This window comes from Emys orbicularis, chromosome 10 (genome assembly GCF_028017835.1).
Source record: "Emys orbicularis isolate rEmyOrb1 chromosome 10, rEmyOrb1.hap1, whole genome shotgun sequence".
In the NCBI taxonomy this organism is placed as follows: Eukaryota; Metazoa; Chordata; order Testudines; family Emydidae; genus Emys; species Emys orbicularis.
The window spans coordinates 16,358,708-16,386,594 of NC_088692.1; the positions used below are offsets into that span (position 1 = coordinate 16,358,708).

The following is a 27,887-nucleotide window of genomic DNA, read 5'->3' on the forward strand; positions in this document are numbered from 1 at the left end:
TTTCTTCTGCACTTGAGCAACCATTTTCAGAAGGAGTTCTTTTGAGATCAAGCAAATAGAAATAGCAGCTCTGGTTCCTGCATTTGTGAATGGTGGTCTCCTGTGGCCTTGCGACTTTATTATACTTTAAAAATGTAGTAGCCACAACCTTTAAGAACAATTACTGATGGGCCAATTTTTTTTATTTAATAGCAAAAACAGCTTAAAATACATCAGAGCAAATCATTATTCTTTGAATAAGTTACGTTCATGTGGACTGAGGAATACACTGTGACTGATTAAAATTAGCTTATTAATACTCAATAAACAAATTAATGGTGGCTTTCCTTGAAATAACTACGTAAAGGTGTATGCTTAAGAAAGTAAAACAAGGAAGATCAAAAATAAACAGGTGCCAAGGACAAGCCAGATTTTAAGGAACTTATGATGGTCCTGGCACTTGGGTCTAGTTTGAAGATAATGATCCACAGAATCAGCAAGTGCAAATTTTTTGGGGCGGTAACCTAGCTGATTACATGCCTTGTCTATTCGGAATGTGTGAGTTACAGTGATGTTCCACACCTAAAAAGCAAAAGAACAATTAATAGTGCTTCAAATATAGAATTAATTTAGGTGCCACTATTAGAACAGATATATAAATTAATTGGTGGGGTGACTGAGCTGACACAAAACACAACAACAGAGAGTACAGTGCATTCAACCAGACAGAATCTTTATAAATACAAACCAAACAGAATTGCCATAACCTGGCGGAGTCTGGCTATGCCTTCCTCCAGTTCTGCCATGTGCCTTTGGCTGGGGGAACCAGGAGTGCGTGGCACAGAACTGGTATGCCATCGCTACACCACCTGGGGATTCCCCTATGCAAAGCTACTTCAGCCCAGCTTGCTATCCCCTGTGTGTCACTGGAGCTAGAAGTTGGTGCAGAGTGAATGTAAAAGGCCAGCAAATCAGAACTGTAGCAGTTTACACTCACTTTACATAGGTTTAAGCCAAGGATGCAAGGGTGGAAAATCACCCTTTCCACATAGCAATACCACATTGATCCACTAGATGACACTATTATAAAACACACACACACACACACATCCTACCTAACAGAGTCCCTCTCTCATTTTAATAAGTTTCAGCCCTCTCCAGCCTGTGAATAATATTGATGTTTAATTGTTGTTTCTATTCTTGAATCTCTTTCTAAGCGGTTTATAAATCAGTAATTAATTCTGTCGAGTGAAATGTCTCTCTTTTAAAAAACAAAATAAAAATTTAAACAGATTTAACATTAAAAGGCCAAATCCTGCTTAATTTGCTCATAGTCCCACTGAAGTCATGAGAGCAAATTAAACAGGATTTGGGCATATCTTTTAGAAAAAAACATCCAATATTGATTTAAAAATTGTCAGTGATGGAGAATCCACCTCCAACTGTTGGTAGGTTGTTCCAATGATTGGAACCTCCACACTGCTCTCTGGCAACATTTACATGGGCTAAAAAACTCGGAATAATACTGTGGTGAATCAGGCCCAATCTCCCTCAACAATCTGTGCATAACTTCAGATGATACTATGTGGACATATGTATAGGAAAATAAGTGTTTAATTAGAATGGCTTCATTGTGATATTTTATAAAATTTAAAATAGCTATCATACTAACATTTGAAAAATCAATCATAAACCCTGAGGCCTATGAGTGGGTGGGTACGGGTGTATCTTTGCCTCTATATATTGCATAATATATAGTAATGTAAAAGATAGACATTTATCATGCGTCATGCTTAGCATCATTAATATTTTGGCGTATGTATTGATTCATGCTGTGCTCACTGGGTGTGTTGAGATAAGGCAGTAAAGCAGGTCACATTCCAGTGCATTTTGACACTGACACAGATTGAAACTGACCTACCTAGAATGAATCTGGATGAAAGGTGCTTCACTTCATCTTTTTTTTAAAACTGTCATTACCCAAAAAAGGTGCTTAAAGGCAAAAAGTATATTTAAATTATATATGGGCTCTAAATAACCAAGATTTTCTTTTTAAAAACACCTGATATTCTGTTGAAGCCACTCACATTGCCCAAGTATTGAAAAGATCTCAGGATAGTGGTTCATGTTACATAATGCAAAACTCCACATTAAAAAACAGCAGCCAAATTCTGCCCTTGGCTTCTATTGCGTAAATGAAAACCTCCTCTTGCTTCCAAGGGCGGGTCTACGCTATGGGGGAAAGTCGATCTAAACTACGCAATTTGAGTTACGTTAGTAGCCTAACTCAAGTCGATGTAGCTTAGATCTACTTACCGCAGGGTCCACACTGCGCTATGTCTAAGGGAGAGCGATCTGTGGTCGATTTAATGGGTCTTCACTAGACCCACTAAATAAGTGATCACCAACCGGTCAATCACGATTGACTGGTCGATCCTAGAGGATCTCCCAGTCAATTGCGATCTCCGGTCGGGCTGCCGCTAAACAGGCTCCCTGCCGGCCCCACACTGCTCGTGGAAGTGGCCAGCGCGGCCCCAGAGGTGGAGGGAGGGCAGGGGTCTCCCTCTGTGCGCTGCTCCTGCCTGCATGCACCACCCCCACAGCTCCCATTGGCCGGGAATGGGTAGCTGTGGCCAATGGGAGCTGCGGGGGCGGTGCTTGTAGAGAGGGGCAGCGCGCGGAGCCACGTGCCGGCCGCCCCTCCCCCAGGGGCCGCAGGGGTGCATTGGCCCCTTCTGGGAGTGGTGTGGGGCTGGGGCAGGCAGGGATCCTGCCTTAGTGACAGCTACGCTGCACCACCAACTGGGAGCCGCCGGAGGTAAGTGCTGCCCGGTGGGAAGCCGCACCCCAACCCCCAGCCCCACTGTGCAGAGCAGCCTGGCCCCTCCGCCTAGGGGCAGGACATGCTGGTCACCTCGGGGAGCAGAGCAGCGCAGAGCCTGGGCAGGCAGGGATCCTGCCTTAGACCCGCTGTGCCGCCAACCAGGAGCTGCCCGAGGTAAGCGTCTCCCAGCCGAAGCCTGTAACCCAACCCCCTCCCCCAGCCCTGAACCCACTCCCGCACTCCAAACCCCCAGGAACCTCAAAAAATCTAATAGCCCCGGGACCACAGGAGAGTTAATCTGGCCCTGGTGATACTACCCCTCCTGTGGAGTTTCCTCTAGGAGGGAGGAAAATTGTATGCAAAGCCTCCCCTAGAAGAAAAAGAGGTTTTCTTTTGGAAGCTCCTCCTGGATACAGTGGAGATGGTAAAAATTTTTCTGATGGAATGTTTTTTGGTTAGAAAACATTGATTTGTCCTATCATGATATGATATTTCATGTCCTATTAGATTATGACGTCATGCCATGCCATAATATAATAGTAAAATATTTAGACTTTTATATTATAAATTATAATAGAATAACAGTGAAAATAATAATGTCAAAACAAAACTTTTAGATCAGGTTAAAACAAAAAAAATCTCAGAAATTTCATTTCATGGGAAATTTCAAATTTTCAACTTTTTGTTCCGATTTGGGGGGAAAAAATCAAAGGGTCAGCATTTCTCTTGGAATGGAAATTGTGAGTTTTGACCAGCTCTAAGTTATGGTATCTGCTGTGGATACAGTCTCCATATCTTGCCTGTCCCTTTCCTACTGCTAGGGACTCCTGGTCTGCAGCTGCCTCTAGAACCTCCCTTTAACATGCAGTTCCATAACAGGGAGTGGCTCATTGGAAATGATAATACAGCCTATGGTCCGTTTTATCTCTTATGTGGATTCCCTGCTGGTTGCATGCAGGATTATGCACTTGGCTCTCCTGTACTCCCTGACATGCCCCCTCTGGCCCATCTACTCTCAAAGTAGGAAAACAGTATGGAGGGCCTTCTTGGGAGGGGGCTGAGATGGGGTAGAAAAATGGTGTTACAGAGGTGACAGACTCTCTCTGCCCCTGCATAGAAAAGTGGGGATCTATATGCAGAGAATCCCCTCCACACATGCATCCAGAGGAGATGTTCCCCACCATTGATATTAAGTGTTTCTTGAGAACTTTAGCCAGAGACTTTATAAAGATGAATATGTATGCATTTATACTTTTACCTCATTTCTGGTCAGGAAAGGTGTAAAGCTAAAAACTGGTTTCAATGCCAGGTGAAGGCATTCCATCACTGTGGCTGTGAACAGAAAGTTGCTAAAATGAGATAACAATAGTAAAGTGAGCATAACATAAGGCTTGTCTTTGCTGCCAAAAAAGCCATGTTTTTTTACCTGGGGGTAACTAATGTGCATGAGTTCTCAAGAGATTAAAAACACAAGTGAAGACAAGGTACATTAGTTTTACCGTGAAGTAAACTCGTTGAGGTCAACCCAATGTGGGGTATAGGATGACCTTAGTGAGTCTAACTAAAGCACCTTGTCTTCATTGTGTTTTTAACACAGGATAGCTCACATATATTAGTTACCCTGAAGTAAAAAACCTAGCTTTTTTAGCAGTGAAGTCAAGCCCATGGTGATGACAGGTGTTGTGGGTTAGATCCTGTGTTTGTTGCACACCCACTGACTGCAGGGGGTGCTTTGGGTTTGCTACAGAAGCAGGATCCAAGGTTTTGAAAACAGCATATAATTTACAGAATATTTGATGAACCCAAAGATATCTTATCTCCTTTTGTAGAGAAGTACTTATTATACTTTTACAGGTATTACATAATTCCAGCTAGTACAATTGCACAATTAGTGTAGGAATTGCACAAGTTTAAATCTGTATATTCCTTTTATAGAACTGCTGGGCAGATTATCCGTGACAGTGGAAATAAAAGATGAAATGCAAAATAAAATAGCATAATAATCTAATACTTGTTTTACTTTTTACCTGCTATATAAACGAGGAAAGCAGGCATAGGTATCCACGGCTTACTGTAACCTAATTTTTCAAACTGGGAGGGATTTAAAATAAAAGAGAATAAGAACAAAGTATTCATACTAAATTGGGTCAGTGCAGCAAGAATATGCAGAAATAATTACTGACAAATTATAAATCTGAACTTTCCCCCAGTTCAGCTATTACTATTTTTAAAAAGGTTTTCAGTTGAATATCCCTATGCCTGCCAACACAATTAGATGATATAGGCAGATGATATAGGCAGAGATATCTATTTTAAAACAATAGAGGACGTGAGAGGAGTGCATTTTTTATATCTTGAGTACAGTCCTGAAGTTTATTGCATTCATGTTCATGGGAGTTTTGCTTGCACTACAGGGTGTGCATAATTATGAACTAGCCTGCTAATTATGAAAATATCCTGATGCTTCTGTTTTATGTTTACAATGAAATTTAAGGGCATGATTTCCCATGACCTTGCATCTTGAGGAGCCATTTACAACAAAGCAGTCTCTACCATAGTGCTACCAAATAAAAATGGTAGCATTTTACATGCACTTTGGACAACTTTGCACAGTGATAAATGACTACACAAGATAGTGAAGAATCAGGATTTATAGCTTTTTAATTAAATTAGCTCATAACAATAAAGGGCCTGACCCTGCATTCCTGCACATCTAAAACTCCTATTGAAGCCAAAGGGAGTTTGTCTTTATGAGCTATCATTTTGCTAAAATCTGTGAGAATACAGGATTGGGTTCTGATCTGATAAATAGAAATGTAGAACTGGAAGGGACCTTGATAGGTCATCTAGTCCAGTCCCCGGCACTGAGGCAGGAAAGTGTTGTCTAGATCAGAGGTGGGCAAACTACGGCCTGCGGGCCACATCCAGCCCGTGGGGCTGTCCTGCCCAGCCCCTGAGCTCTCGGCCGGCCCTGGGCCCTCCCCTGCTGTCCCCCCTCCCCTGCAGCCTCAGCTCACCGTACCAGCAGCGCGGCAGCGTGGCTGGCTCCAGCCAGGCGGCCCGGCTCGAGCAAATTTACCAGTGAACACAGGGTGCCCTGGCATGAGACCCCCCAACAACAGGGAGCCCTAGGGCTGGGCACTCGGGCAGCTTAGCACTGGTGCAGCCCCCGTGGGGGGGGAGGGGCTGCACTGCGGGGGCAGAGGAGCAGGCGGGCAGTGCGGGTGGCGGGAGCGTGGGGAATTTGGCTGGAGGACTCAGGAAGAGCACCGGGTGGCCGTGCAGCCGGCCGGAGAGAAGTGGCGCTTTGAAGGGGAAACCGCCGCTTCTTTCCGGCTGCGCGGCTGCCCCTGCTCCTCCTGAGGGGGGGGTAGATGGGGGGGGCGGTTAGGGGCAGGGGGTCCCAGGAGGGGGGATTGGATGGGCCGGGAGTTCTGAGGGGGGTAGTCAGGGGGCAGGAAGTGGGAGGGGGCTGGGGGCAGGCTGTTTGGGGAGGCACAGCCTTCTCTACCCGGCCCTTTTTGCAACCCCGATGTGGCCCTCGGGCCAAAAAGTTTGCCTACCCCTGGTCTAGACCATCTCTGAGAGGTGTTTGTTCTGAAAAATCTCCAATGATGGAGATTCCACAGCCTCCCTAGGTAATTTGTTCTAGTCCTTAACTACCCTGAGAGCTAGGAAGTTTTTTCTAATATCTAACCTAAACCTTCCTTGCTTCAATTTAGTCCCATTACTTCTTGTCCTGTCCTCAGTTGTTAATGAGAACAATTTATCACCCTTTTCTTTATAACAACCTTTTATATACTTGAAGATTGTTATGTTTCCCCTCAGTCTTCTCTTTTCCAGACAACAAATCCAGTTTTTAAAATCTTTCCTTATCGGTCATAGTTTCTAGAGCTTTAATAATTTTGTTGCTCTCCTCTGGACTTTCTTCAATTAGTCCATATCTTTCCCGAAGTGTGGTGCCCAGAACTGGACACACTACTTCAGTTGAGGCCTTTATCAGTGCTGAGTAGAGTGGAAGAATTACTTCTTGTGTCTTGTTTACAACACTCCTGCTAATACATCCCAGAATGATGTACGCTTTTTTGCAACAGAATTACATTATTGACTCATTAAGGCTTGGTCTACACTTGCCCTCCAAGTCGAAGTAAGGTACGCAAATTCAGCTACGTGAATAACGTAGCTGAATTCGACATACCTTACTTCGAACTTACCGCGGTTCAGACGCGGTCCACACGCGGCAGGCAGGCTCCCCGTCGACTCCGCGGTACTCCTCTCGTTGAGCTGGAGTACCGCAGTCGACGGCGAGCACTTCCTGGTTCGATTTATCGCGTCCAGACCAGACGCGATAAATCGAACTCGGAACTTCGATCCCCAGCTGCCGAACTAGCGGCTGGGTGTAGACGTACCCTTAGTTTGTGATCCACTATAATCCCTTGATCCTTTTCTGCAGTTCTCCTCCCTTGGCAGTCATTTCCCATTTTGTATTTGTGAAACTGATTATTCCTTCCTAAGTGGAGTACTTTGCATTTGTCCTTACTGAATTTTACCCTGTTTAAATCAGACCATTTCTCCAGTTTGTCAAGTTCATTTTGAACACAAATCCTGTTCTCCAAAACATTTTCAGCCCCTCCCAGCTTGATATCATATGCAAAATGTTTAGGTATACTTTCTATGCCCTTATCCAACTTATTTATGAAGATATTGAATAGAACCAACCCAGGACAGATTCCTGTGGGATCCTCTCAATATGCCCTTCCAGATAGATTGTGAACCATTGATAATTACTCTCTGAGTATGCTTTTCCAGCCAGTTGCGCATCCACCTTATAGAAGGTTCGTCTGGGCTAGTGATACTCAGACAGGCTTGCGAGCTGCAAGTGGCTCTTTAATGTATCCCTGCAGCTCTTAGCAGCACATGATATTAAAACACTGTGTGATTTATTAACCAATCTAAGTTATTAACCAATCAGGATGTTTTTACTATGTTATTAACGTAGTTGATAAAATAATAATACTTGGTCAGTCAATTTTGCTGCAAGAACATTATATTATATATATATATATACACACACACATCTTATGAATTCACACTATTGTGGCTCTTTGAGGTAATGATCACTAATTTGGCTCCTGAGCCACTGAGGTCTGAGTATCACTGGTCTAGGATATATTTATCCAGTTTGCTTATTAGATTGTCATGTGAAACAGTATCAAAAGCCTTACTAAAGTTGAAATGTATCAAATATATTTATATATTTCTTAAATACATCAAAGTTTTAAGTTTTGCTTCTTCAGGTAATTACTGTGGTATTGGCTTCATGTAGCTGATACGTTCTTTCTAGATTAGTTATATGCTCAAATCCCATACACTGTATTAGAACTAAACATGTGTATAGTACATACTAACGGAGTTATCCATTCAGAAAAGATGACTTTCTCGCCGTCATGTATGTAATACACCTGACCACTCTGTTAAAGAGGCAGAGAAAAGGCAGATTAGAAACATAATACTGTGCATGGAGTGACATTTTCTTTTTATCTTTTAAGACTATCTTTCTTCATTTTGTAAATAACAGCAAAATAATTAAAAGCAAACAGATACAAATACATACAAATCAACAAGCAACCTCCATTGGAACTAATTCTGATCCTCATGTAAGTTTCACACATCTGTAAATTCACTTAAATTACTGGAGTTACTCATGATTTATTACACTGATATATTAAAAAAAGAGCAGAGTCAGGTTCATTATGTTTAGGACTTCTACTACGATGAATTTTATCAACCTAGTTGTCATAGCACTGAGGTTTTTCTTTATATTATTGTAGGGGCCAAAATCACATTAGACATGATGAATTCACCAGAGTTGGCAATACTGACATGTTAGTTAACACAACTTCTCGATTTCATGTGCTCTTTGGCACTTCTTCCTGCTTTAAAAACAATGGCATGTCCTTTAATGATTTTACCTATGTATCATTTTTTATACGAGGCGCATTAGTGACACTATAATTAAAATTTCCTATGGATTTATATTAGAACTCCCTATATTCAGTCCATAACATTCTGAATATTTCATTTAGTGAGATGAAATTTGCCAGATGTCATCTCAGAATAAAGGCAATTTTTTTTGAAAGTTTGAACAAATACACTTCTGCTGTTCTCAATTAATAAGAGAGTGAAAAATACATTTTCCTCATATGTGATGTGGTTTGCAGATCCTACTCCAGGGATAGGCAACCTATGGCACGCGTGCCAAAGACGGCATGCAAGCTGATTATCAGTGGCACTTACACTGCCCAGGTCCTGGACACCGGTCCGGGGGGCTCTGTATTTTAATTTAATTTTAAATGAAGCTTCTTAAACATTTTAAAAACCTTATTTACTTTACATACAACAATAGTTTAGTTATATATTATAGACTTATAGAAGTGACTTTTTAAAAACGTTAAAATGTATTACTGGCACGCAAAACCTTAAATTATAGTGAATAAATGAAGACTCGGCACACCACTTCTGAAAGATTGCCGACCCCTGTCCTACTCTATACCAGAGCAAGGCCTGGGCTAGTGAGGCCCCGCCCCTCAACAGCTGCAGGGCATGCTCCAGTTTAAATGGGCACTGGTAGGCCAGGAGAAGGAGTTACAGGCTGTACTAGGAAGTGACGCTGATGCCTGGAGCTGTGGGATGAGTGACTACAGAATTGGTATGGCCACTTGGGAAACGGTGATCCATATGCCTCTCCTGGTTGGAGTTGGGAACTCACAAGATGCCCCAAAGAACTGGACATTGTCGACCCTGGCAGACTAAGCTGTTACTACTAAGATTGTGACTACAACCAAAAGGGAGGTGCCACAGCCTGATAGGAAGTGACCCAGGTCAGGAAACTGTGGAGTGGGAGGACCTAGGTCCCTCTTCCCTGCTTCCACACCACTGTTGTGACAGAAGAGGGGACACACAGGAGGGACTGAGGCCCACCGTATATGGCCCAGCAGGGCCCTGTCCAGAATGAGCAGACTGCAAAAGAACTGTGGCGCCACTGTCTGACCCCTAGGCCAGCTGCCTATTGGACTGATCAGCTACACCACATAAAAAGATTACAAATTTTTTCCCCAACAAATTCAGCACTGACATGATATAGAGTAAAAAAGTTGAAATTTGTCAGTGAGAAGTTTTTTTGAGTGTTAGCATGAAACTAGATTGGATTTGACTAAGTTATGCAGGTTTGAAAAATTTCAGGGAGGAATATTCTTTTTATCCGTATGTGTATGTCAAGTGTCTCAAACCCTATTATGCCAGCTTTGCAGAATTATCAAGAACCTACTAGCCAGCCCAGGAAAAACATCTACTAATCCATACTTAAATAAACACCAACACACTGTCAGGTCCCGTGGGACCTGAACCTAGTTCTGTGTGGGTCCAGGAAGTCATCACACTCCAGTCCTCCGGGTGGCAGCTCACAGAAAGCAGTTGGGACCAGAGTCTATGAAGCCCAACTGGGGCACAAGCCCTTCCCTTATTCTCTGACTAAGAGAGGTCCAAGGCTCCTTGTTGGGCTGCAGCCCCTATTTAAGCCAGAGGAGGAAATAGGAAGTTTGTACAAGTGAGCTTCACCCTGCCATGAGCCACTGGTATGGTGTTTATCCGTTCCTGCCTTCTGATCTTGACCTCCTGGTATCCAGTCTTGGCCTGACTGTTAGTAACTGACTCCTGGTTCCTACCTCTGGTTCTCTCACCTGATCCTGACCTCCTGGTATCCTGACTTGGCCTGACTCTTGGTAATGGATTCTTGATCTCTGACCTCCCATTCATCTCTAGATTCTGATCTCCTGGCTTTCCAACCCAGCCTGATTCCTGGTAATTGGCTCCTGGTCACTGGACCCTTTGCCCACACCCACTGCTAAACCCTCGGCCAGGCTGCGCATGCCTCAGCCCTGACATACAAAGAGCTCCCCCTTCCTTGCCCATATAACCACACACGTACCAGATAACACCACCTCCCCATTATTCAGCCCTATTCAAGCCCCACACTCCATGTGCCCGATGTATACCTCATTTCATCCCCTTCCTCCTCAACACTCAATCTTCATTCAGTCACCCACCAGCTGCACCTCAGTAACCCCTCCAGTCTTTTACTACCAACTCATCAGTTCTCTGCCCACACCAAACTGATAATTTTCTTTTCTTTACCCCACAAATTCATCAGCTCACATTCCACAGTCTATCTATACTCCCCAAATTCAACAATTCTCTTCTCTCCTCCCTCCTTTCTCTCCAAATTGATCAGTTCTCTTCCTTGCCTCACTGTATAGTAGTCTCTTCCAAGCTGCACAAGGTACTTCAGCCCCTCCAAGTTGGGCCCTGACATTGCTACAGTAGCTGCCTGAATAACTTCTCCAAAACTGGGGCCCCAAGCCTTCCCTTGGTGGCAAGAAACTCTCCCTCCCTCTGGTTGCACCACTTGCATCATCACTTCCAAAAACTTGGGGAGGTTTGAAGGGTTGATGTCTATAGCCTCCCTCACTTATAGGGTGACCAGATGTCCCGATTTTATAGGGACAGTCCTGATTTTTGGGTTTTTTTCTTATATAGGCTCCTATTACCCCCCACCCCCTGTCCCAATTTTTCACACTTGCTGTCTGGTCACCCTACTCACTTAAGGGGTGGCCACTGTCACTGTTGGGATTTCTGCCCCTCACTGGAGGAGAGGGTAGAGGGCAATAGAACAGGGGTTTTCTGGAACTGGGCCTTAACTAACTGGGGGTGAGAATAAAACAACCTCATCCAGAAGAGGTGGAGCCTAGAGGAGCTGCTGATCTTCCCTTCACCATAGGCCCAGGGCAGGGAATACTCCGAAGAGCCAGGAGGATTCATATGGGGTGACTGCAGCTGTTTCTACAGTAGCTCAGCTGCTGAACTGAGTCAGAAGGAGAGGTGCAATCTATGAGCCTGACTGATGCTGGAGCTGCCAGGCAGTGTGAGTGCAGCAACACTGTCAGGTGTGTAATGGTTCATGCTCTTAAGATTTTTGTCACAACTATAAGGAATAGAAATTTAAGTAAAAATATTCAGAAGTGTTCTCTAATGTTGAATATCCACATTTTTGTGAATGCTGAGCATGTACAAATTAGGCCCAAAAGGTTTCAGATTGGTCAATTAAAAATGTACACATCTAGAATCAAAGCATAAAAACTTTGATTCTAGAAAATTTGATGATTGCCATATTCACTTGGGGAAGATTCCTACTCAAGCTGGACAGGCAGGAAACCCTACCTTTGCAAAGCTAGCTTACAAGAAGAAAAAGATGTGACACAAAAATATTAACAAGATGAATGTGAGTTGCATTTACAAAGATGACATTTTGCATGTGGAACTGTACAGTTTGCACATGCAGTACTTTTGAGAATTTAACAAATCGACTATTAGACACAGAGTTTGATCTAAAAGCCACAGAAAGTGACCCATATTTTAAATTGTTTACTTACCGCTATATAACCCTTCTCAGGGGTGAGAGCTTCAGCAGCTAAGAGATGAGCTTGTACAAGATTTCCTACATGAACCCAGTTCATCTGAGTTTTGGGATTTCCAAATTGGAAGTTAAATAGCCCTCTTTGGATATTCTTCTGTGGAAACAGACAACATGTGCAAAAGACTGAAAAACTAAAAGCAATTTTTTTAAGTATATCGGGGTAGAGGTGTAACATGACCTGATATAACACCAATTCAGATATAACGCGGTAAAGCAGTGCTCCAGGGGGGTGGGGCTGCGCGCTCCGGCGGATCAAAGCAAGTTCGATATAACGCGGTTTCACCTATAACACAGTAAGATTTTTTGGCTCCCGAGGACAGCGTTATATCGGGGTAGAGGTGTACCTGATATAAGCAGAGTCAGAATGAGCTCTCCCCTGACATCTGGTGGTGAGCTGTGGAAAAGGACTTCTTGTTTGCATGGGCACACCCACCGTGCCTAGCATGATGGACTGCTTGCCCAAATGGTCACTTTGGCTGCTGTGGGATCCCCAGTCTCATTGTTATTGGGGCAGGAGTAATAAAGGGTTATTATCCTGGTTATGTGAATCAAGGACAGTAGAACTGTACTTGGCATTTTATGACGGAGGGACTCGCCCTCAACTAAGTAGCACTCGCTAGGCAGGGGACATGGGTTCCAGAACTCAGTGAATTGATAGAAGCTAGGGATAGGTATGTATACTTGGTAGTGTGGGTGCCTTCTGAGGACCCTAAACACCACTTACTACTCCTCTCTTCACTGTGCAATAACAGAGCTAATTTTGACTCCATTAGGAGTCTTATTACATGCTGCAGAGCTGAAATCACTGATACCTAGGTCTAAGTATTAGACCTACTTTGGCCTAATGGTGCACTAGCACTGAGGCTCCCTACTACCAGCTGAAGTCACTAAAGAGCTGAAGTTACTAAGAGCTGTGTTAAGGGGGGGGGGCCATGAAGACAAGTTGGTGAGTGGCTAACGGAGTGGATGGCTGATGGAGCAGATAGCAGGGTGGCTGGTGGTGAAGGCTGCAGCAGAGCCCCATCGAGAGGCATGGCAATCGGCCATCAACCCGAGCAGCGAGCATGTAAGATGCCCCCCCCCACACCTCCCCCCACTTCCACCCAGGCTGGGAGGTAAACTCTGCAGAGGAACTTCTGAACTCTGGGGGCTGCACTGACCAAAGGACAGAAACTATGGGAGGGGTGACTCTTGGGTTGCTGAACTTAAGACCCTGAGGGGAAAAGGAGCTGCCAAACTTACTTGGGGGTGGGTCTTTTGCTCATGGTTTGTGTTATGAATCCTGTTTGTGGTGTTTCCCGAACATAATGCCGCATTGTTTCCCTCCTTTATTAAAAGCTTTTGCTACACTCAGACTCCTTGTTTGCGAGAGGGGAAGTATTGCCTCTTAGAGGTTCCCGGGGGGGTGATAAGTAATTGTCCCAGGTCACTGGGTGGGGATTTGAGCCAGTTTTGCATTGTGTTATTGAAACAGAACCCCTAGATACTGAACCCGGCCCTTGTTGCTGCCAACTCTGACGGGCAGAAGGGTTACACTTAGATGCTGGAAACCTGCCAAACAAACTGTGGGGCCACTGGATGATCGAGGCACTAAAGGAGCACTTGAGGAATACAAGGCCATTGTGAAGAAGCTAAACGAATTTTTTGTATCAGTCTTCACTGCAGAGGATGTGAGGGAGATTCCCACACCTGAGCCATTCTTTTTAGGTAACAAATCTGAGGAATTGTCCCAGATTAGCGTGTCAATAGAGGAGGTTTTGGAACAAATTGATAAATTAAACAATAATAAATCATCAGGACCAAATGGTAATTCATCCAAGAGTTCTGAAGGAATTCAAATAGTTCTGCAGTATCATAACTGTGGTATATAACCTATCACTTAAATCAGCTTCTGTTCCAGATGACAGGCAGATAGCTAATGTGACAGTAATTTTTAAAAAAGGATCAGAGGCAATCCTGACAATTATAGACCAGTAAGCCTAACTTCAGGATCAGGCAAAATTGGTTGAAACTATGTTAAAGAACAGAATTAACTGACATATAAATACACACGATTCGTTGGGGAAGATTCAACATGGCTTTTGTATGGGGAAATCATGCCTAACTAATCTATTAGAATTCTCTGAGGGGATCAACAAACGTGGACAAGGGTAATCCAATGGACATAGTGTACTTAGACTTTCAGAAAGCCTTTAACAAGGTCCCACACCAAAGGCTCTTAAGCAAACTAAGCAGTCATGGGATAAGAGGGAAGGTCCTCTCATGGATCAGTAACTGGTTACAAGACAGGAAATAAAGGGTAGGAATAAATGGTCAGTTTTCAGAATGGAGAGAAGTAAACAGTGGTGTCCCCCAGAGCTCTGTACTGGGATCAGAGCTGTTCAACCTATTTATAAATAATTTGGGAAAAGGGGTAAAACAGTGAGGTGGCAAAGTTTGCAGCTGATACAAAATTACTCTAGATACTTAAGTCCAAAGCTGACTGCAAAGAGATCTCACAAAACTGGGTGACTGCGCAACAAAATGACAGATGAAACTCAAATGTTGGAAAATGCAAAGTAATGCACACTGGAAATGCACATAATTCCAATTAGTGGTTACCACTCAAGAAAGAGATCTTAAAGTCATTGCAGATAATTCTCTGAAAATATCCGCTCAATGTACGGCAGCAATCAAAAAAGATAACAAAGTTAGGAACCATATGAGGAGAGATTAAAGAGGCCAGGACTTTTCAGCTTGAAAAAGAGGAGACTAAGGGGGGATATGATAGAGGTATATAAAATCATGAGGGATGTGGAGAAAGTGAATAAGGAAAAGTTATTTACTTGTTCCCATAATATAAGAACTAGGGGCCACCAAATGAAATTAATGGGCAGCAGGTTTAAAACAAATAAAAGGAAGTTCTTCTTCACACAGCGCACAGTCAACTTGTGGAACTCCTTGCCTGAGGAGGTTGTGAAGGCTAGAACTAGAACAGGGTTTAAAAGAGAACTGGATAAATTCATGAAGGTTAAGTCCATTAATGGCTATTAGTCAGGATGGGTAAGGAATGGTGTCCCTAGCCTCTGTTTGTCAGAGGGTGGTGATGGATGGCAGGAGAGAGATCACTTGATCATTACCTGTTAGGTTCACTCCCTCTGGGGTACCTGGCATTGGCCACTGTCGGTAGACAGGATACTGGGCTGGATGGACCTTTGGTCTGACCCAGTACGGCTATTCTTATGTTCTTATGGATAGATAATAAAACAGAATATATCATAATGTCACTATATAAATCCATGATACATCCATACCTTGAATACTGTGTGCAGTTCTGGTCACTCGATCTCAAAAAGATATATTAGAAATGGGAAAGGTACAATGAAGGGCAACAAAAATTATTAGGGGTATGGAATAGCTTCCATATGAGGAGAGATTAAAAAGCCTGGGACTTGTCATCTCTTTTCTAAACTGAACAAGAGGATATATGACAGAGGTGTGGAGAAAATGAATAAAGAAATGTTATTTACCCCTTCACATAACACAAGAACTAGGAGTCACCCAATGAAGTTAAAAGGCAGCAGATTTAAAACAAACAAAAGGAAGTACCTTCACATAATGCAGTCAACCTGTGGAACTCATTGCCAGAGGATGTTGTGAAGGTGAAAACTATAAAAAATTATAGTTCAAAAAGATGATATAGGTCCATCAATGCTGTTAGCCAAGATGGTCAGGGATGCAACCTCATGCTCTGTGTATCCCTATGCCACTGACTGCCAGATGCTGGGACTGGACGACAGGGCATGGATCTGTGACTGAATGCACCCCTGTATTCACACCCTACACACTACTGTAATAATCTTTGTACAAAATATGCCTTATGAGGTATCATATGAAAACTAATGACTCACTGGTCAATAATATGATGAAAGTATGTAGCAACATTATATGTAAAGTTATGAACATAGACTGAAATTCAGACATGGCATGCTTTGTATGAAATATCACAACCATATACAATTGATGAATATGGGGGTTACAGGGTGCTACTTTGAGGTCCAATGCATCACAGTGATTATCAGGTAATCTGGCATGTGGCTAAACCTGTTTCTCAAAAACAAAGGACAAGGCGATGCCAACTTTGTCATCAAAGTTGATGGGCAATCACCTGTCAAGCGGACATTCTTCAGCAAAGAAGGGGGGCTGGAACAGATCAATCTACATTTTAGCAAACAACAGCATGGAATCTCTTTCACTGCAAGACTCCATGACTCCAACCTCACAGTGGGAATGAATTTTATCTAGGGGTAACTCTCAGGAAAATGCATTTCAAAGGGTGATCGGGCTATACAAATGAGGGGCAAAAACACCCCCAGGGATCTCTCCTTATCTATCTCCCTTTCTCTTTTACCTAAGACGACAAAGGAAGCAGCCATTTGACTTTGGGAGAGATCCTGACCTGAAATTTCATCAGCCCTGTTGCTGAGATCAAGTCTAGTTTGTTAAATTTTAGCACTAGAAAGCATTTTATCTTTATTTCTCTTGTAACCATTTCTGACTTTAATGCCTTGTACTTGTACTCTTAAAACCTCTCTCTTTGTAGTTAAATAAACTGGTTTTATTCTTTAATCAAAACTCTAATCTAATCTAATCCAGTGTTGTTTTTAAACTGAACTGTAGCGGTAACTCCATTTAAAGTAGCAAACTGTTGTACACTGACAGGGACGATGGACCTCCAATATCTGGACTGTCCAGGAGAGAGCTGGTCAGTGAAGAATACATGTTTTGGGGGGAATATCTGGGTCCAGGAGTGTATTGGGGTCATCCTGTAAGTGCTAACCAAGGCTTGTGCAAGCCAGTGTGAGACTAGAGGGTGCTGGCAGGCTTCAGCTGTACACACTCAGGGTGTTATCTTCATGCTGGAAGGCTGTGAGTGGCCCAGGTGAGAGCTACAGCAGCAAAGCACCGAAGGCACCCAAGGCTGCAGGGCAGGTGATGATACAACCCCTCACTGGTCTGGGCTGCACCCAAGAATGTGACCAGATTACTTGACAATTGCCCTGTTCTGTTAATTCCCTTTGAAGCATCTGGCATTGGCCACAGTCATAAGACAGGATACTGGGCTCGATGGACCATTGGTCTGACCCTGTATGGCCGTTCTTATGCATGAAATAACTGCAGGAAGGGTGTGATTTGCTAAGCAATGTGATTCATTTAATTAGCCATTGCCTAAAAATCAAATGTTTGCCTCTTTAAAAAAAAAATCAACATCTAAAACTTGACATCAGGAAGATTTAACTACAGCTATGTATCATGGCTATGGTCTGATTAAACAATAGTAAAATATGATTTCAGGATTTTTCTGATAATATTTTACGCTGAAGTTAAAGTGCTTACTCAACAAAACAAATAATGCATAATAACCAGTGATGCAGGCGTAGCCCTTTCTCCACAACACTAGCCCAGTTTTTGTCTTTCATCAAAAAAACCGTGTTCATAATTTTCATTCCCATCATCCTCCAGTTATGCTATTTGTCAGCTTGCATCATGTGGTTAGTCAACAAAGGGCTCTTGAGGGACTGTTTAGATCAGTAACCAGGTTACTAGCTTTTGAATTGTTTAGACTTAAACAGTACAGGTACTCTAATATTGGCAATGCACTCCAGAGCTGATAATACAATACATACTAATACGCGTGGCAGGTGTTTTTGCTCTTCTGGTCCATAGATGCCTGGTGGGCGAAGAACACATGTATGGAGCTTATTGCCTCCTAGGAGATATAATGAAATGTGATTTTTCAAACAGTTTCCATATCAGTACATGACAGGTACACTTCATATGCTGTTTATATTTTATTTAGCAAAATATAAGAGGGCCAAACACACTGGTCCCTTTGTAGTAAATTCTCTTAATCGTCTTTTACGATGTGAATTTAATACTCATGAAATGTACTGGCTTGTGAGTCCTGAAAACTGAAATCCTCTGACCATAAAATAGCTGCAATATGAACAGCATCTTACAAATTTCCCTACCAATATACCCCTCATACCTAACTTGCACAGAACATTGAAAATCACAGTATCTAATACAACTAGCTATATTCAAACACCTCCTCTGATCACAGCTGTAGCAGTATCAAAGAGCTAGAAACAGTTTCTCAAGCAACCCGCATCCAGATCAGTTAGTTTTGACCTTAAAAAGTCCTAAACCTTTAAATATCTCATAGAAATCAATAGGCAGCCTGTGCACTCTACTGAGAACAGATATGATGTGCTTTCTATATGAAACTACTTATAAGTATCAGATACTTTCTGCACTAATAGTTCAAGTCGTATCCCCATGTAGAGTACATCACAGTGGTGTGTGTCTGAGCTCACAGCAGTGGATAATGGTAGCAAGGTCTGCCTCTGATAGAAAAGATCATACACTGCTTGACTAGTGTAGATTGAATAAAGCATTCTTGGCCACAGCTGCTATCTGTGTACTCAGGATCTGAGAAACTAACATAACTCGGAAATTGAAAATCTAAGTAACAAGCATCTGTCTGCCTTCTTCCTTATCTGTTGCAAGTCATCTGTAAGCCCGAATGACCCGTGAGGATGAAGCTGGTGGAGAGAGTGTTTAGGGGCCACTGTGTCTATAGTGAAGCTTAGTGGGACTGCTGGCATGAGTATATGTGTATATGAGTAAGGAATGCAGGCTCAGAGCCTATATTTGCAGTAGAATTTATAAACATTTTTAATTGACTTGAAGAAACAAGGTTTTAATTTTCTGAATCTTGGATTATCCCTTTTCCCCTTTGTGTCTCTTGTCCACCTGAATATATATGGACACTGAGATTAGACACATTAATTGAGGGAAGAAAAGACCCCTTTATGTTGTTCATAGTTTGTCATACATTAGTGATATCAGAAAAGTAGAATTTTATATGTACCTTTTAATGGGGCTCCATTAGCTGCAAGGATCATTTGCTCTGCCATTGCTTTGGTTCTAGAATAATGATTAACCTGCTGAAAAGAGAGAGTGCAAATATAATGAATTGCCTAACTATATTGCTACATTGGTAAATGACACCTCTGATAACATTTCAGTAAACTTGTACATCTATTCAGCTTGCAAACATCACCTCAGTAAAATCTTCTCAAAACATAAGATGTGGAGAAATAATTTAGGGTTGGAGGCCTAAATAATCTGTTTATGATAAAAGAGACAGGTTAGCATTTTTGGCTACACAAGTTTAGATTCCCAGTAAACTGAGCATAGCTCTCTTTTAAATTTCTATTTTTACTTGTGATATGCTTCAAATATATGCTTTATGATTCCAATTATTCTTTGGCAAGGGAGATATTTGTGATATAAATAACAGGATTGTGAAAACAATAGGGTAGATACATATTGATTAAGTGATTTTTCATTTATACATTTACACATGCCAGATTTCTCATTAATCTTAAAATGTAAGTTGCTTAACTAGAGTATAGACTTGAAGGGCTCTACTCTCCCATGTGCTGGGGCAGCTCTGGGGCAGTCTGGCTGCACAGTGTCCCTAAAATCAGCTTCCTGGAGGACTGCCCCAATGTAGAGAAATCACAAGGTGGCAGAGTGTTGCCATAGTGGTTCCTATATGTCCCAACTCACAGCTGACATTATAGGGGCATAGCTAGGGAAAAAGGGGTGTGACTGGGGCTCCTTTACATTCAGCGGCTCACAGGCTTTTGAAATGGCCTCTTAGGGGTAGGAAGAGGCTGATGTAGGAGCTACTATAGAGTCTCTACACGACCTGAGGTTCCCACTGAAATATATCAGGTGGCACAAAGGGAGGAAAAAACACTGATAAGCCCCCTGCGTAGCATTCCTTTGGTACAAAGGAGTCTGCAGCATGTATAGAACCAGAAAGAGTGGTCACTTACTTAATGGTTCTTCGAGATACATTGTCTGCATAGATTCCACTTTTGGTGGTGTGCATGAGCCCCATGTGCATACGGTTGGATTCTTTTTTGAATAGCAGTGTCCATTGGGGCCACACATGCTCCCTGAGAGACCTTGTGACCCCTGTAGTTAAGGGTATAAGGAGTAGGGAGGCCCCAACTGCTTCTCAGTTCCTTTGCCAATAAAGAATTCCATATAGCAGGATTCTGAATTAGCAGATATGGAGGGCTGGTAGTGGAATCAGCGTGGACAATACATTTCAAAGAACCACAGTTACCGTTTTTTCCTTCTGCAAGTGATTGTCTACACAGATTCCACTCTGGGGGTAGGTCTACACCGCAATTAGACACCTGCAACTGGCCTGTGCCAGTTGACTCAGGCTCATGAGTAAGGCTAAGAATTTATCACAGATATTTTTAGTAAAAGTCATGGACAGGTCATGGGCAATAGTGAAAAATTCACGGAAGCCCCTGACTTTTACTAAAAATATCCATGAAAAAATGGGGAGCCTGGGCAGCTGCGGGTGGACTGGGAGCTCCAGGGGCCCCCTCTGCTGGTGACTCCAAGCTGCAGGGGTTCCCCCGGCGCCTGTGGAGGTGGAGAACTCCAGAGGTTCCCCCTGGTACCCATGGCGGCCAGGAGCAGCAGGGGGTCTGCCTGCCACCTGCAGTGGCTGGGAGCTGCGCGGGGCTCCCACCGCCTTGGGTAGCAGGGGTACCCCGCAGCTCCCTGCCTCCAAAGGCGGCAGGGGACCCTGCATCTCCCAGCTGGCGCTGGCTGAAGTCACAGAGGTCTTTGGAAGTCACGGATTCTGTGACTTCCATGACCTTCATGACTAAATCGCAGCCTTACTCATGAGGCTTGGACTAAGGGGCAGTTTAATTGCAGTGTAAACATCTGGGCTCAAGCTGGAGCTTGGGCTGTAGAGCTCTGCGAGGTGGGAGGGTCCCAGAGTTCGGGCTGTAGCCTGAGCCAGAAGTCTACACTACAATAAAACAGACCTGCAGTTTGAGCCCTGGGAGCTCTAGTCAGCTGGCACAGGCCAGCTGTGGCTTTTTATTTGAAGTGTAGACATATCCTTGGTGACTAGCAAGCAGTATCTCATCCTCAGAGACGGGTAAAAGGAGTCCTACTTAAAGATCGATTGATGGATTGTTCTGCCTAAACTTGCATCTAATCTAGAGGCCTGCACAAAGGCATAGTGAATGGTAAAATTATGGTGCCACCAGATATATCTCAGACATTGGGATACTGTTCAAGGAGGTGGTAGAAGCTGTCTGGGCTCAAGTTGATTGAAACAATGTGTCCAGGAATGTCAGTCTTAGTTAGTTAGTACATAGCAAGTTCATATACAGTTTAACACTCATTTAGTCTCTGAGGGTATTGGTTGTCCTCTCATTGGTTCCACAAATGCAACACATAGTTTATGTGTGGCTCAAATTGATCTAGTCTTGTCTATATAAAAGGGCAATGTTCTCACCGAAATCCAGGGTGTTGGAAGTTTTGCTTTGGCTGATGTGAAAGTTCGAGGCTGGAAATTAGGGTGAAGCCTGGGAGTGAGTTTGTTTCTAAGGAGAGCCTGGCATAAGCTCCTGAAGTGGCATCACATGCCCATCATTTATGGGCTTTGCTGTGTCACAAGATGGACAAATCTTGAATCCTGGAGATTTTGGGCCTAACAGAGGGATGTAGCCCTTGGGAGAGAGGGGAGGCAGGAGGTGGCAAGGAAACCTATCAACGCCGCAAGCAGCTAGATTGGTGATATATATAATTTTTTTAAACCAATGGGTTAACTAAAATGTATCAAAGTGAATCTAGGTAACTAACAATAACTAATTTTTCTGTAGGTGAAGAGACACAGGCTCTGTGGGGTTCTGTCTCATAGCCATGGGTGCTAAGAAGGAACTGAAAGGCAATTGAGGCTGCCCCACCTCTTATACCCTTGGCTACAATGGTCACAAATAATCCCAGGGCTCAGGCACAGCCCCAGTGGACACTTCTATTCAAGAAGAATCTGATCTCGCATCCATGGGGTGCATGATCACCACTAAGATTGAAATCTGTGTAAACAAACAGTCAAAGAAGAAGAGGTGACTCCTAAACACATGAGGTGTTCTGAGGCCAGGGAAGAAGAGCAAGCAATGGGAGTGGCTAAGGCTCAAGGAGCTCCAGATTCCAGATGGTGAACATTCCCTCAGAGACAATAGCAAGTTGGATGAAATTAGAACAGTCCCCAGGCTACTCTAACTTATACTTGGGCTGGGTAGAGAATCAGGGAGCCAAAAGACTCCTTGACGGCCCACTGCAATAAAGAATCTTCCCATTATTTTCAAATTCAAATTTTTTAGTTTGTTTATTTTTGCAAGATCCCAAATGTGCTTACTTATGGATAAGGACTGAATAATTGATCACAGGCCACTCTTAGAATAATCTCACAGCGTTTAAGTCAGAACTCTGGCAGCAATAGCTACCTCTACCCAAAAACAGACTGATACTAATAATTTAAATAAATGCCCTCTATAGAAGCTACTTTGGAACACAAATACAGTTTCATAAAGTTGCACAGCAGTGTTTTGCTGTGGATCAAGCGGACAAGGTCTGTTGCAAAGTAAAATACCTTTTCTAGTGGAAAATATGGTACAGTTTCCTCATCTCCTTCTTCAATGGGATTCCCTCCAAACACCACATTCACCGTACTAGTATATATCAGCCTTGAGATATTTCTTTGTTTGCAAACTACAATAATATACAAAATACATTATTTTAAGAAAAAGGGACGAATATGAAAATCCACATGAACTGGCAGTGAACATTTTCTTGTTAAAGGCAACTACTGCAAACATAAGAAGGGCAGTCTTTCAGTTTTAGCATTATTTTTAAATTAACATAATAGCTTTTATTGAGATAGAAATATTTCATTCAAAATATCTCTTAGTTAGTGTCTATATAACACTTTGAAAATGGAAAGTGCTATATGAATGCTATTGTTATTACCAAGTGCTTTACAAATTACATACATGCAACAATCACATCACCACTGAATTTCAGTCACTAGTTGGTGAGGGGTAGTTATTTTTGTGAGTACACTTTGATGGAAATAGAAAGCCCTGCTGTATTTCAGTAACATCACATTATATGTTTTTACTGTGTATGATTGAGTTAGAAAAGGAGATCAATATGCACATGCATGTGATCATATGGAATTATAAATGACCTGCATCATCTTTTCTTATGGACTGTAGCTCTCCCTGCTGAAGTCACCTTAGCCCATGCTTGAGCAGTAGGCAGCTTTGCTAGTAGTGCTGCTTCTTCTTCTAGCACATCTGGCCTGTATCCCTGCCACCTCCTTGCTTATTTGTACACACCTCCATGAGGTTATCTCCATTTTCATCTTCTGAGAACTTAAGTGTGATAGGAAACAGAGATGTCTTCCCAAATGTCTCAGTGGAAAAAAGTTTCCCAAACCATCGTCTCAGGGATTGAGGAAAAAAGGTGGAGACAGCCTTCCAAGTGTTATGAAGGAGAACAGAATGCTCCTCAACCTTCCTTTTCCAAAGTGCTATGGAGGAAAACTCCACCAAAATATGAGAGAGAAAACAAACAAAACAAAACAAAAAAATCTTTGGCCAAATGGGATTCAAATCCACCATCCCTAATATTACAGCTGACTCATTGTGCCAGTGTTCTGGTTGGGTTTGAGGTTTCCACACTCCGTTTTTGTATGTAGGAACTCTTATGCAGACACATGCATGGGTACACTAGGTAGTGCAGGGGTAGGCAACCTATGGCACGTGTGCCGAAGGCGGCACGCGAGCTGATTTTCAGTGGCACTCACACTGCCCGGGTCCTGGCCACTGGTCCGGGGGGCTCTGCATTTTAATTTAATTTTAAATTAAGCTTCTTAAACATTTAAAAAACCTTATTTACTTTACATAGAACAATAGTTTAGTTATATATTATAGACTTATAGAGAGAGACCTTCTAAAAACATTAAAATGTATTACTGGCACGCAAAACCTTAAATTAAAGTGAATAAATGAGGACTCAGCACACCACTTCTGAAAGGTTGCTGACCCCTGAGGTAGTGTGTGGGGATTGAACAGCCAGAAGCATGGTCCAGCTGTGTTAGTAACAGCACCACTGCTTGGCTGCCCACAGGCTGTGGTGACAACAGTGGGGAGAGCAGCTATCATAATAGTGACTGACAAAATAGTTACGTGGTTGCAAATATATGGGGGAAAACTCTGCCTTTTGGCAATGTGTACTCTTGGTAAACTACCAGCACATGAGAAATCTCAGCGTGTATGTATTCCCCCTAATTCTTGCTCCATTATAAACCTATGGAGACGTGACTCTGCAAATTCTGTGGCTCCAGAGATAGTTTCTGGTTGGGGCTAAAGAGGGAAATATTTGGAATATTTCAATTGATATGTTCCTTGATTCATTCTTGGCTTTGCTTACCACTTCACTTCAGCTATTTTTGCTCCAGGTAGACATAATCTGCCGTGAAAGAGGGGGACTGTGCCTGGGCAATAGGCAACACAAAAGTGGGTAAAAATTAATCCTGCTTTTGCCTTTGCTGTGAGGGCAAAAGCAAAAATAATTTTGATATGTACAATATAGTATGAAAAGCCATATCAGCAGAAACTGAACTGTTGTCATTTTCCTGAGATTGTTGCTAAAAGGACAAAATATAATGGAAAAAGCCAGGATTTCATTCCAGATATCCTACTCACAGGCCAGTGCAAAAAGCAAATTTTCCACATAAAATATAGTAAGAAATACTTTAAATATATCATAATTATGTTACTTTAGGGCTTCATTCTGCCACTCTTACTCATGCTGAGTAGTGCCTTACTCTGTGAATAAGGATGGAAGAGTTGATCTTTGTCTGCCAAATCAATACACTAAAAACCTGAAGTGAATGGGAGTCTTTTCCACTGACTTCAATGGGCTTTGGATCAGGTCCCAAGAAGGAAAATCTAGGTACATACCATCAATGACTACTTTTGTTCCATTGACGTTTATGGATTCAAGCTTTTCTTTCTTTTGTAGCTAGAAATAGAGAAGTTGTACAATATCTAATTAATTAAACAATTTAAGTTCACCACACAGCTTTGTAATTGCCAAAAACGAATGCAGTTATATCTGCTTTGCTACTTATTTTATTGTTTTATTTTCTTGCAAACCTCACGTCTATTTTTTGCGTCCGTTCATGTAAGTAAAGTTTAAATTAAAAAAAGGGGATGGGGTGGGAAACAGATCCCAAGGCCTCAATTATCTGTTCGGCCCAAGTATGATTGGCATAGAGATTTATACACGTGTGTGCTTTCCCATATTCTGGGGCCTGGCCATGGCCTTGTCCTGTCCTTCCCCCATCCACCCTGCCCAATAAACTAGAAGCCTCAGGGTTGCTTTAATTAATCTTTAGTACAACATTCTGATTATTTTGGGGTCTGCACTAGGTTAATGACTTGGTGCTTAGTATTTAATAAATGCCTCCTCATTCCCTAATTAGATTATTTAACCTTTATAAATAACTTTGGCTTACACTTTCAACTAATTTTATTTAATCACATTAATCAGAAGCTTAAATTACTTGTAGCTGTGGGCTCAACATTTGTTTTCCACAAACATTTAAATGATAAAATTTCACATGTATAAAAGTTTTAATAAATATAAAAAAAAGTTTGTGAATATTTTTTTCCTGTCATTTACCCACCTTTATGTGAACAATATACTGCTACTTTTAAAGGTTCCAGAGAGAAAAACAATAAGAAAACTACTCACGTGTTCCAGACCTGACATTCCATACGAAGCCACATGAAAAACACAGTCAACCCCTCCACAAGCCTTGAATACTGCTTTACAATCCCGCACATCACCCTGTGATAAATCAGAAAACAATAGATTTGGCCAGAAAGGTATCATTTATAATTTTTCATATAACTAATAATTATTGTTAAGAAAAATCTAAAAGTAATTCTGCTGCCGTTCACACAATTGCTTTGCTAACTAATATGCAATAGGCTTTTACAAAACTGTGCAGAAAAGTCCCTGATAGCGTATTTCATTTGGGACAATAAAAATGTGTATACTATGGTTTGATTGAATGGTATTATGTTTTTCACACCTGGTCCTGTAGCCCTTATGATAGCAAAACTAGTTTGACTTGAATTGGAGTAACATGTGTCTAAGAGCTGCAGGATTAGGGACCAATTCTAATAAGTCACAAGAGGGAGGGTTCAGTGATTTGCAATGTTGCCACCCTGAGATAAGAGTGTTAAATTTTACTGTATTCATAATAGATCAGACATCAAATCTCAGCTTTTGCAGTTTATTAAAACATATACAAAATCTGGTCTCCAATAGGTTATTTTAAACATGTTTCTGTTGGTTAGACATTTGCTATTTAATTGACATAAATGCTAGTTCTGTGCAAAGTTTCAGGGTAGATCATATCCCTCTAGATGGATATAAAAACAAACATGAAAGTTCTATGGCAGGGTGGTGAGATTTCAACATCAAATGTGACTCAGACTACTATCTTAGAGCTAATAAAAAATATATCTTGCACCTCAAGTTCTCAACGCATTTCACAAATATGATTTTTTTTAAGCTTCACAACACCCCATGAGTCAGATAAATAATTAGATCTAGCCAGTTTACAGTTTAAGTGTAGACACACAGAGTGGTGAAGTGAAGGGCCCAAGATCACACAACAGTTCCAGTGCCAGGAATAGACCATCCAGGCATTCCAATTTCTAATCTGCTACTCTAACCACTAGATGAGAGCATCACCCTTCCGTGATTAGTTCATATATACGCTGCAATTTTTTTTTTTTTGGTTAAAATGTGGGAAAAATTCTGTTTAGTGGATTCTGACAGCTTGATCCTCAGATGGTGTAAACTGGCAGTGCTCCATTAATTTTGATGAAACTACGCTGATTTACACCAGCTGAAAATCTTGCACATACTTTCTAATGAGGTCTTTGACATTGCTTATGACAGTTCTGTGTTCCATGAAAACTGCTGAGATGACAACTTGCTGTTGTACACAAGAGTAGAACAATTCATTTAATTTGATTGTTGTTAAAATGTAATTTGACCATACCTGGAAATACATGGCTCCATTAGGAACTTCCCATATAGGCTTTTGTATATCAAAAAGAACAACAGTGATTCCTAATTTGGTGAGAGCACACCCCAGGTTGTATCCAAAGTAGCCTCCACCTCCTGTCACCAATGCCTTCGCGCTTTTAAGATGTGGTCCAGCTTGTCCATTCAGTCTGCAGTCAGATGATTGGTTCCAGTGGGGCAGTACCCCATCAGCCCTAGTTTGTATCATGTTTACAGATTGAGAGTCCATTTTGAAAACTCCTTCACAGAGCTCTGGGGTGCAGATAATTCCACTAAGTTTCTCATTACAAAGCTCCATTCATGACTGCAAAGGTTTTCTTTATCTAACCTGTTTAGAAGGCATAAAGATAAATGAGAATACTAGTTGCAGGATTTCCAGATATAAAGAGTAACCAATATAAATGCTCATTGATATGTTCAGTGTTAGTCGTTTTCTTTTTCATCACAAATTTCATGTGAAATGAAAAGAAATGCTGGCATTCTGCAAACATTGCACAATAACAG

The 27,887-nt window shown here is 42.1% G+C and overlaps 1 protein-coding gene across 1 annotated transcript; it reads right to left on the reverse strand.

The window, feature by feature from the left end:
* Positions 1–354: 354 nt before the first annotated feature.
* LOC135885169 (putative short-chain dehydrogenase/reductase family 42E member 2) lies at positions 355–27,681 on the reverse strand. Its single transcript, XM_065412816.1, has 11 exons — positions 27,358–27,681; positions 26,034–26,129; positions 25,238–25,298; positions 22,861–22,979; positions 19,249–19,324; positions 18,002–18,084; positions 12,292–12,429; positions 8,209–8,274; positions 4,831–4,894; positions 4,062–4,135; positions 355–561 (listed from the first exon to the last, which is right to left on the reverse strand). Exons 1-11 carry the CDS (start codon positions 27,679–27,681, stop codon positions 355–357), a joined length of 1,308 nt encoding a protein of 435 aa, XP_065268888.1.
* Positions 27,682–27,887: the final 206 nt, after the last annotated feature.

What these genes read in the sequence shown, in the direction of transcription:
- LOC135885169 (XM_065412816.1), bottom strand. Translation starts at nt 27,681, where the DNA reads ATGGAGCTTTGTAATGAGAAACTTAGTGGAATTATCTGCACCCCAGAG. An exon ending in GAATGTCAGGTCTGGAACAC is followed by an intron (nt 25,299 to 26,033) that starts GTGAGTAGTTTT and finishes CTCTATTTCTAG; the next exon opens with CTACAAAAGAAAGAAAAGCT. An exon ending in CTTTCCTGACCAGAAATGAG is followed by an intron (nt 562 to 4,061) that starts GTAAAAGTATAA and finishes TTTGCTTTTTAG; the next exon opens with GTGTGGAACATCACTGTAAC.